The sequence below is a fragment of the Palaemon carinicauda genome, chromosome 15 (assembly GCF_036898095.1).
Source record: "Palaemon carinicauda isolate YSFRI2023 chromosome 15, ASM3689809v2, whole genome shotgun sequence".
Classification (NCBI taxonomy): domain Eukaryota; kingdom Metazoa; phylum Arthropoda; class Malacostraca; order Decapoda; family Palaemonidae; genus Palaemon; species Palaemon carinicauda.
The window spans coordinates 55,403,149-55,415,179 of NC_090739.1; the positions used below are offsets into that span (position 1 = coordinate 55,403,149).

The following is a 12,031-nucleotide window of genomic DNA, read 5'->3' on the forward strand; positions in this document are numbered from 1 at the left end:
AGACAGATAGTGGGTTCTGTCAAGAGACTACTGAAATCCAACAGGATCTCAAGATGCCAACAGGAACGAGTACTGGGCTCTCTCCAGTTTGCAGCAGTAACAAAACCAGGGCTAAGAGCACAGCTGAAAGATGCGTCAGGAGTCTGGAGAAGATTCGCATCAAACCTACGAAGAGATCTACAGAGACCGGTATCGACCTTACTACGATCACTTCTCAAGTCGTGGTTGAAGGTCAAGAGGCTAACGAGGACCGTTCCCTTACAACCACCTCCCCATCGGTGACCATCCACACGGATGCCTCGACAGAAGGATGGGGAGATCACTCCCCTCAAAGGAAAGCCCAAGGGACCTGGTCATCCCTGTTCAAGACCTTTTACATCAATATTCTGGAGGCCAAGGCAGTCCTCTTGACGCTGAAGAAATTATCCCCTCACAGATCAGGCCACATCAGGTTGGTCTTGGACAGCAAAGTGATAGTGAGATGTCTGAACAGACAAGGCTCGAGCTCGCCCCACATCAACCATGTGATGTTAGCCATCTTTCGTTTAGCGAAAAAGCAGAGATGGCACTTACCAGCAGTTCACCTACAAGGGTTCCGCAATGTGACGGCGGATGCTCTATCCAGGCTAAAGCCGATAGAGTCAGAATGGTCCGTAGACACAGACTCATTCTTCTTCATCTTGGAAAAAGTCCCACAACTGCAGATCGACCTCTACGCAACAAGCGACAACAAGAAACTATCTCGATATGTAGCCCCATACAAGGACCCCCTGGCAGAAGCGACGGACGTCATGTCCATCGATTGGAACAGATGGACCCGGATCTACCTGTTCCCTCCAACAAATCTCCTGCTGAAAGTCCTCAACTAGCTGCGATCCTTCAAGGGAACTGCAGCAGTAGTGGCCCCTAAGTGGCCCAAGAGCAATAGGTTCCCTTTAGTGATGGAACTGAAACTGAGGCTGGTTCCTCTACCGAACCCAGCTCTATCCCAATTGGTTCAGAAGTCGACAGTCTTCGCTTCATCACAGAGAACCCAAAACCTTCATCTCATGATTTTCTCGCCTTAGCAGTCAAGGAAAAATTTGGTATCCCGAAAGGCAGTATAGACTTTCTAGAAGAATACAAGTCAAAGTCAACCAGAAGACAATACGAATCGTCTTGGAAAAAGTGGGTTGCTTTTGTTGAAGCAAAACGGCCGAAAGAAATCTCAATAGACTTCTGCCTGTCCTTCTTCATCCACCTTTATGAGCAAGGCTTGGCTGCCACCATGATAACTACGTGTAAGTCAACTTTAACTAGACCTCTTCTATACGCCTTCCAGGTGGACCTGGCGAACGAAATCTTCAAGAAGATTCCGAAGGCATGCACAAGACTTTGACCAGCAGCCCCTCCAAAGCCCATTTCATGGTCTCTAGATAAAGTCTTACACTATGCTTCAACCTTGAACAATGAAGATTGTTCTCTCAAGGACCTAACACAAAAAGTAATATTACTGTTCGCTATAGCCTCAGGGGCTAGAGTTAGTGAAATAGTAGCCCTATCAAGAGACAAGGGCCATATTCAGTTCACAGAAGTGGGAGAGCTGAATCTCTTTCCTGATCCTACTTTTCTCGCCAAAAACGATCTACCCACCAAAAGGTGGGGTCCTTGGAGAATCTGCCCTCTGAAGGAAGATGTCTCTCTATGTCCAGTAGAGTGTCTAAAGGTCTATCTTCGTAGAACTTCAGGCTTCAAGGGAGGACAGCTCTTCAAAGGTGAAACCTCAGGATCAAGCTTATCCCAAAAACAACTGAGGGCGAAGCACACCTACTTCATTCGCAGAGCGGATCCTGATAAAACACCTGCAGGTCATGATCCGAGAAAAATTGCTTCCTCACTGAACTTTTTTCAGAATATGGACTTTGAGTGTCTTCGCTCATACACTGGTTGGAAATCCTCCAGAGTGTTTTATAAACATTATGCGAAGCAAGTGACCGCGTTGAAACATTATGTGGTGGCGGCAGGTAGTGTGGTGAAACCTGTCGTCTAGTGCTGCGATGAACAGTGAATTAATTGGGACTTTTCAATTCGGGTATTCCAGTGCAATACCCTTTTATTGAGTGTCACCTTGGTGATACTAGGACTCTTCTTTTCAGGTGCAGAATTATACCAATGACACTAGTGCCATGTGTACACTTGTACACAGTGTTGATAGTTATCCAGCAATTACAGTAAAATTATCTTAATAATTTTTTAACTGATTCTGAGTGGCCACTAATCTTTTCTTCCTTTTTAGGTAGAAAATATTTTTATCTGTATATGTTGAATGTATAATTCTATTACAAATTTTATTACAACTTCTGTTCCATTTGATTATCGATTTAATAAATGGTGAAAGTGTAATTACGTCTTATTTCGCCCCACATGTAGCTAAATAAACTTAGCCGGAGTCCTTTTACTTATTTTCCTAAGTAAAGTTAATACTTAAGGTACTTAATCATATGAACAAAAAGATCTGAATGATATTTATATTTGTTCCTATATGAATACAAACCTTGTGCTTCTATCGTCAAGTACGACATTTCCCTGCAGGGAACAGGAAGCCCTAACATTGTTCCATGCTTAGTGGTAATGACGTATAACAATATCGTCATATATTTCAGCAGTCTGGATGACCATATAGAAGCTGACCCAAGGTTGAGGCACTTATACAAACCCACAGATACAACACTGGTAAACTTCCATCAGTACAACATGGCTTGAGCCCAAAAAACGTATTTTGAAGCAAAGCGAAAAATCTATTTTTGGGTGAGATGGCCATGTCGTCCTGATGGACCCACCCTCTTTTTCTAAGAAAAGGATTATGTAATAATCCCCTCCTGAAACTACCATATCTGTAGCACCATGCTCAATGCTACGAGGAATGAGACACCATTTTGGGCCCTGTAATAGTAGGGGAGGAAGGGTAACTTTGATAACGCCTCCCCTTCGATTTCGCCACTCTTCCCCCTCAGAATGAAAATTCTATTCTGGGTGAAGATTGCCATGTGTCGCATCAAGATATACATCCCCTGATATTATGCAATATCCTTAAAGAAAAATTTTAAGGATACTCGCGCCAGGAGTTAGAATGCCGGAGACCTATGGTCAATTCTCTGGGAGTATCACTATAGCCAAATATCCCTTAGAAAGCTGTCTATAGGAAGCTTCCATCAGGATGACATGGCCATCTCACCCAAAAATAGATTTTTCGCTTTGCTTCAAAATCCGTTTATTGAGAAAGTCTTTCAAGATTTTCAGTGATAAATCTATTCTGAAGAAGTGTTTTAATTCTTTTATTTTATCTTGTTTTGAGTATTGTTCTGTCTGGTCTTCAGCTGCTGATTCTCGTTTTGATTTATTGGACTGGAACTTATGGTCTATTAAATGTCCTATTCCTGATCTCTGGCACCGTCGTTCAATTAGTTCATTATGCATGTTGCATAAGATTTGTTATAATTCTGACCATCCTTTACATTCAGATCTTCCCGGGCAGTTCCATCCTGTTCGTAATACTAGGTATGCTGTTAATTATAACAGTCAGGCCATCATCATGGAGCGTAATACTACACAGTACTCTAGAAGTTTTATTCCAGCTGTGGCCAAGTTGTGGAATGATCCTCCTTATCGGGTAGTTTAATCAGTAGAACTTCAAAAGTTAAACTCGCAGCAAATGTTTTTATGTTGAACAGGCTCACATAAGTCCTTTTATTGTTTATATATCAAATATCTGTTTTAATGTTGTTAATGTTCTTAAAATATTTCATTTTAATTTTTCATTACCTTTATCGTTTATTTCCTTATATCCTTTCCTCACTGGGGTATTTTTCCCTGTTGGAGTCCTTGGGCTTATAGCATCTTGCTTTTCCAACTAGGGTTGTAGCTTAGCTAGTAATAAAAATAATATTGATATGCATTTTCGCTGTATCAGGAATATTCATCCCGCCCCTAACTTATACTTATATGGGAAAATTGTTTTTTGCAAAGATGAAACATTGTCTTTGGAATTGCTATTTCACATTAACATGGGTTCCTCATATTAAAAACTTGAAAGTGAAATGTATTAAGACTTTTAATTTGCTTAGAGTTTATCCTATACTTCTTGGGGAGTTGACCAAAAGCATCTGTAACTCTCTACAGAGCATTAATTACCTCTAAACTTGTATATGGGAGTGAAATATACTCTTCTTCTTCTTTGTCTACATCTTTTCCCACTTCTATGTGGGGTCGATGTTTCTGGTCAGCTTTCTCCATCTACCTCTGTTCCACACCTCATCACCGGTTAATCCCTTTGATCGATGGTCATCCTTGATACAGTCTACCCACCTTCGCTTTGGTCTCCCTCTCCTTCTCGTTCCCTGTACCTCCATTTCCATCACTCTCCTCCCAATATACTGTTCATTTCTTCTCATGACATGACCATACCACCACCTTAGTCTACTTTCTTGGATCTTATCTGATAGTTTTCTAACTCCTGTGGTACCCTTAATTACCTCATTCCGTATCTTATCTCTTCTTGTCACCCCACACATCCATCTTAACATTCTCATCTCTGTCACATCCATCTTCTTCTCTTCTGTCTTCTTTATTGCCCACGTCTCCGCTCCATACATCATTGCCGGTCTCACAACTGTCCTGTGTACTTTACCTTTCAACTTAACCCCTATTTTCCTGTCGCATAGTACTCCACTCACTTTCTTTGCAATTCTATCATCCTGCTTGTATTCTGTGGTTTATTTCTGCCCCCAGATCACCATCCTCTGCAACTGTTGTTGGTTGGCTTCGGCCAGCCGGCGGACCGAGCTCGGACCTCGCTGACCGGGAGCCCTTCCGCGGAACGGACAAGGTTCTGCAAAGTATAATCGCGTCGAGACTTGGGGTGGAGTGCGGCTCTCGGGCCATGCGAGGCCCCAGACGGAGACTTGTATATATTACTCCGGCTGGCAGCCTCGCGACCAGCTCAGAACTGGCACGGACACGGGGAATCCGACTGTTTGATTAAAACAAAGCATCGCGATGGTTATGGCTGTGAAATATACTCCTGAACAACAAAAACACCACTGGCAGTATTAGAATCTGTACAGTGCTGGAATTAGACTAGCCGGTAGAGCTCTTAATTCTTCTCCCATATCAACTTAACCCCTATTTTCCTGTCGCATAGTACTTCACTCACTTTTTTCCAATTCTATCATCCTGCTTGTATTCTGTGGTTTATTTCTTCCCTCAGATCACCATCCTCTGCAACTGTTGTTGGTTGGCTTCGGCCAGCCAGCGGACCGAGCTCGGACCTTGCTGACCGGGTGCCCTTCCGCGGAACGGGCAAGGTTCTGCAAAGTATAATCGCGTCGAGACTTGGGGCGGAGTGCGGCTCTCGGGCCATGCGAGGCCCCAGACGGAGACGTTTTTATATTACTCCGGCTGGCAGCCTCGCAACCAGCTCAGAACTGGCACGGACACGGGGAATCCGACTGTTTAATTAAAACAAAGCATCGCGATGGTTATGGCTGTGAAATATACTCCTGAACAACAAAAACACCACTGGCAGTATTAGAATCTGTACAGTGCTGGAATTAGACTAGCCGGTAGAGCTCTTAATTCTTCTCCCATATTTAGTCTTTTAATATATGCTTGATTCATGTGAAATGCCTTTGGTCCTTTATCACCATTTATCACTGGTTCGATACTGGGCTGGTTTAGACTTGAAAAGCTGCCATAATTACTCACAGACGAAACTATTTTTAATGTAAAATATATTACTTTTTATGGTAGTCACACAGATACCCTAAACCTCTATACTTAGAATAGAGTTATAAAAAGCTTTGAGGACTTGGAAATCTCCAAATTTAAAATCCTACATGTAGAGTACTGTGAAGTACCCCCATGGAAACTTCCCTTGGTAGAATTCTGTAAATGTATATGATTTAAAACGAGAGATATCCAGAGATAATGCAGGTCACTTTCCTGGAGCCCATAGAATGTCATAAGGACTCTCTTTTAGTTTTTACTGATGGACTCAAGTTCAGCTCTGGCTTTGGATTTGAGATATGTTTTCTAAACTTGACTCAGAGTGTTAGGTTAACTTGACTAAGCATCTATTTTTACAGCTAAATGCAATGCTATTTTAATGGCAGTCATGGAAATTGTCCGGCTACCTAATAAAAACTTATTTATCGGACTCCTTAAGTCTATGGGTAGCAATGAACCCTTTCAATTCATTATATCCAATATTAATACAGTATAGGTTCTTGAATGGCTGTATCTGACTGAAAATAGAGGTAAGAATATCAAATTTTGAAGGGGTTCCAGCTCATATTGATATCAAGAGAAAGGAAAAAGCAGACTCTCTGGCAAAGGAAGAAGTTTATAGGTGTATTAAGAATAAACTTATGGTACCTGCAAAAGATATGTATCCTATAATTCAGTGTATACTTAGAGACACTTGGAACGTTTATTGGGAGTTTGTAATTTTTATTGGGAGTTGGAAAATCAGAATGTAAGTGAAATCATTGAGTCATCTTTCCCATAGACATATTTTGCCATGTAAAGGTCAAGAGAAGTAGTGTTATGCCGAATGAGAATTGGTAACACCAGATTGATGCACAGTTTATTAATGAATGGAGAATGTCAGTCATTGACTGTTTAGCATACAGTATATTGATTGAGTGTCCAATTTTCTCGGACCAGAGTGCAATCTGGATTGCCTTTCTAAGTTTCTTGTGGAAACTACCTTATTTAATAAGATTGAAGCACGTTTTACACAAGGAGTATATAATTATTGTTAAATAAATTTGGTGGCATGAATCAATCCCTACAGCCATTAAGCAGGAATTGGATATTAGGAATTTTAACCTTTAAATTGAAGTTTATTTTGGTAGTGTAGAAGACAAGTTTTTTTTTTTTTTTTTTTTTTTTTTTTTTTTTTTTTTTTTTTTTTTTTTTTTTTTGTTGTTGCTAGGGCACTACTCTGTGTTATATCAGATGTTTTGAAGATGGTCTTGAGTACTCTGCCTTTATTTTCCTTCCTTGACATAATCAAAGGATGTAGCACTACCAATCACAGCTTCTAATTTGATTGGGAAGTTATGATCTCTTGGGTCAGGGCAGATGAAGGCACCATCATAGTACACCAGTTACTGACAACACATTCTGTTTCTAATATTGCAATAGGATTAGAAACGAATACGAGTGTTATGGTCCTCAGCCAGAGAGCCCTTTTATCGTACTTTTTGAGGAATATTCAATCTTGAGGTCCACTGAAAGTTAAATGAGTCTCAGACGCTCATCTTTGCTTCAGAATTCTTAAAAATACAGGAGTAATCTTGGCATTTTCTTAGATTCCACCCAGTAGCAAAATTAGTAAGTTCAGTAAATATTGAGAATGCCTTTTATACCCTAGATCCAGTAATGGCAAAAGGTTATGTTCTATTGATTGCATGAATAGGCAATCAGTGTAAATTGATTATAGTTTCAAGGGACAGAGTTATGATAAAGGATAAAGGCCTTAATGAAATAGTTTTGGGGACTAATTCTAATGTGTAGTAGTGTTTTCCCGCATAAAACCAAGGTTTTTTCTGTAAGAACATTGATGTTTACCTCTTTATTATGTACTTAGAGAGAGAGAGAACAAGGAATATGTCTTGCATCTCCTACAACTTTGGTGATGGAATATATTTGGTAGGTAAGAAAACAATGTACATTTTCTTTTTGATTTTTCACTAACCTTCCTTTGTGTAGAATGTAAGAAGCAATTCATGAATTTGTGGTAAGAGTTTGTGAAATGAACCAAATATTTAGAATATAGTTTGTTTTTCTAATAATCACCGGAACCTCAGAGACAGGGTTGTGCGATGTTACCATGGTTGCTCAATTTGTTTGTTAATGAAATTGTAAGAGAGTTGAATGCTTGAATGCTTGGTCGAGGATTGAAACTGATAGATGAGAGTAATCATGAGTGGGAGGTGAATCAATTGTTTGCAGATGATATTATATTGGTTGCAGAATTGGAGGAGAAGCTGGGTCGATTACTGACAGAGTTTGGAAGGGTGTGTGACAGATGTAAGTAGAGAGTTAATGTGGGTAAGAGTAAGGTTATAAGATTCTTGGGAAGGGAGAGTGTTAATAGATTGAATTTCATGTTGAATGGAAAGTTACTTGAGGAAGTAGATCAGTTTAAGTACTTGGGGTCTGTTGTTGCTGCAAATGGTGGAGTTGGAGCAGATGTGCGTCAGAGAGTGAGTGAAGGATGTATTGTGATGGGGCCACCAGAGAGAGTGGTAAAGAATAGAGGGTTAGGAATGAATGTAAAGAGTGTTTTGCATGAGAAAGTGATTGTACCAACTGTGATGTATGAATCAGATTTGTGGGGGATGAAAGTGACAGAGAGACAGAAATTGAATATGTTTGAGATGAGGTGTCTGACGAGTATGGCTAGTGTGTCTCAATTAGACAGAATTAGGAATGAATTATTGAGGGTGAGAACAGGTGTAAGAAATGAATTAGCAGCTAGAGTGGATATGAATATGTTGAGGTGGTTTGGCCATATAGGAATAATGGAAAATGGCTGTCTGCTGAAGAAGGTGATGAATAAAAAAAGTTGATAAGAGAAGTACAGTAGGAAGGCTAAGATTTGGGTGGATGGATGGAGTGAAGAAAGCTCTGGGTGATAGGAGGATAGATGTAAGAGGCAAAAGAGCATGCTAGAAATACCGGTAGGAATGAATGGCGAGTGATTGTGATGCAGTTCCAATGTGCCCTGCTGCTTTTCCGGTTGCCTTAGTAACTGCTGAGGTAGCGGCATTAGGTGATCTAGCATATAAAGCGTCATTGCGGTAGCTAATGGGGCGAGTGGGCTGTGGCACCCTAACAGTATCAACCAAACTCGGCTGAATCCCTTGTCAGGGTTGGAAGAATGAAAAGAAGAAAGGTTTCCATTTATTCTTTTTTTTTATATTGGGTACCCCCAAACTTGGGGAAAGTGTCATGGTAGATAGATAGATAGACCTCAACGTCTCCACTTTTTAGAGGAGTTTTCCTTGTTAGTTGTTTCCTATCAGCTATATTATAAATGGAATTGTTTACCTTTTAGGTGGCTGAGTAGGGTCAAGAATAGTTTTTACACTGGTTCGCTACTTGGCTATGGCAGCTACTGAGCCAGGTTAGATGTAAAAAAAATCTTTTTGCTATGTTCAAATTTTTTCACTTTGAAGGAATATTACACAAATTTTAAGTATTGAAATAATCTTGATTTAAGAAATTAAGTTTTTTATTTGAATAAGTCCCATTATAGCATCATATTAACCAAAAATATAAATTAAAAACAAATTATCAGTAGTTTTTAGTTTTAATGTTTCCATTCACAAAACGGGTTTACTCGTGATTTTCTATCAATGTTCGTGCTAAAATATTAGGATGAGTTGAAAAGGAGTTCTATTCATGAAATTAACTTTTTCTAGTTTCCCTTCTTGGCTGGAAAGTAGACCACAAGCTAATGATTTGTTAAAGAAGAGTGTAGATGCACTTTTGAATTTGCAAACTGCATCTGGAAACTTTCCCTGCGCAATGGATGAACTTGATGGTAGTCGTCCGCCTGAAGAAGAGCTGGTCCACTGGTGCCATGGAGCTCCAGGTAGGGGTTTGTTCTTTCATGTTTTTATTGTAGCAAATATCCCATACACAAATACACACTATGAGAAAAATAATTACATTTATAAAGTGAGGCATGCAATTAAGATGGATAGCTAATAACCAATATTACATATATGCACTCAGACCTGAACTTTGGGCAGGTAGTAGTTCACTAGATCTTGACTATCCCATCTCATGCATTGACCAAACCTTGACTTTTTCACATACTTTATTGTTCAGAACTAACTAGGTAAAAAAATGAAAGTTGGTTGTATGATGGATAATATATGTAAAGGAAAATAGGTGTATTTAACTATGCTTTATACAAATCTTTTTTTTTTTCATGCTTATTTTGAAAATTAAAGATAGTAAATTTACAAATTCATTAACCATAAGAGCTTACTTGCCTTCCTCTTAACTGTGCACTTAATCTGTCTGGTTGTTTTAGCTCAACAGAAAAAAGGTAGAAGTGGAGTACTGTAATGGGGGAAGGTCCTGCACTACTATGGGGGCCGATTGTAGATTTAGAATACTGTAACAGGTTTATGTGACTGGGATAAGTTCTACATGAAACAATGTAACTTATGGTCAATGTGTATGTTTGAAATTTTGGTCTTGATATAAATAAAAACTTGGCTTTTAAAGACATAAACCTTTAATCATAGAAACCTGTCACCTGTAGCCTAATCGTATACAGTATATGTCAGCTTAATTTTTCCAGACTCATTTAGAAAGCTCTAAATGAAGAACTCTGTCTTGATGCTATCACATCCTGATATCTTAGACATTCAACTAATCGTCATGATATCCCTTGTAGGCTTACCAGGAGATGCGATCTCAGTCAGAATGTTAAAGAGGACGTTATAGAAACACTTGGTTTCGTTACAATCACATTTGTCTTATAGTACAGTAATACAGAGTACACTGCCTTCAGTCATTAATTGGTTTCAAGAGACCCGTTGGAAGCCTATTGTCGACTTAGGTCAGATTTTTACCCTATAATGTGTCCTATACATTCCCTATACATTTACTTAAGATGAAAAAGTACTATCAATGTGGTATCCTTTTATAAAATCTAAATACTTATATTGATAGGCCCCCTTACTGAGAGAATGTCTTAAAGAAGTCACTCGACTTCAGCACTGAAATACAGTATCTTCTTGTTGAAGCTTTGAAATGGGCAAGAGTGCTGTCAAAAACCTCGAGAAAAATTTCCCCCCAGTTCGACTTTAAGTTTTCTCTCTTTACTGTTTTTCTGCTTTGCAATTTTACTTTGGCTTCCTCCTAATTTGTAAGCTTTCTTCTGTATTGCTCTCCTACTTCTATTTTCCCTATTTTTTTTTTATTTGTGTTACCATTTATTTATTTTTTATTTATACTGTATACCAGGGATATTTCCACATTTGTTACAATTCATTGCTTTGATGAATGGGAGAAGGGATCACAATTGTGAAAATATTGGCATTTAAAGCTATATGTGAGGGTATTGGATGTCCTCAACCATCCTGAGAATGGTTTGGACCTTTTTTGGCATAATTATTCTTAAGGGTTGGGTCATCGGAATACAGGGTGATCCAGTTCTTGTGGTAGGACTCAGATTTTGGACAGCAATCCATCATTACAGAACAGCGAGGATAATTTCATGTTTTTTTATACCCTCAATCCTAACAAGTAGTTTTAGCTTACACCTGTACCTCTATATCTGTTTTGGTGCTATCCCACAGCTAGGGTATAGAGTGGAACATGTGGGAAGTACACTCTCACTTTGCCAGTGATGGAGAATGTAAATTTCTCTTCCAGTGTATGATACTTTCTCAAGTAGATTGAACAAGCAAGCAAACAAAAACAAACACACCAGATGCAAACAAACATAAATAGGGATTCTTCATGTAATGACCCCCCATCTCCGGGTATGCTGAGTCCCCCACAGCACTGTTGACAACCTCTGCTACGCCTTGTAAGGAAAGTCTTCCATACTCTTCTGCTATGTCCACATCTTCCCTTCCTTCTGTGGACTTAGGACCAAAAAGATCACTCTAAATACCAATAGCTCCAATGTGTATGCACTGGAACTTTTTATTTCATCTTCCCCATAGTGCCAATGTAATAAATATATGGCAGTACAAATGAAAATTTAAGAGTTTTGTGATGTGCAGTTATTACTCATAATGTCAGTCATGAGGATTTATTCAATCTTTTCCAACCTTTTGGGAGAGATTGAATGTTGGTTGGTTTTAGATTGGACCCCCTTATAACGAAGGGATTCACGGGCTCTTGCACGAAGGCACCCCATAAGTAAGACAAGCTTGTGAAAGGGTCAGATCTTATCAAAACACGAAGAATGGACAGGATGATGATGGGATGACGGCAGCATGACAACGGAGGCTGA

The 12,031-nt window shown here is 39.4% G+C and overlaps 1 protein-coding gene across 1 annotated transcript in view; it reads left to right on the forward strand.

Annotated features, from left to right (window-relative positions):
- The window catches only part of LOC137654611 (lanC-like protein 3), a 459,881-nt gene that overhangs the window by 343,326 nt on the left and 104,524 nt on the right, over positions 1-12,031 (forward strand). Inside the window, exon 5 of the mRNA XM_068388402.1 lies at positions 9,471-9,643. Within this exon, the coding sequence (XP_068244503.1) occupies positions 9,471-9,643 (173 nt within the window). The remainder of the gene's footprint in view (positions 1-9,470; positions 9,644-12,031) is intronic.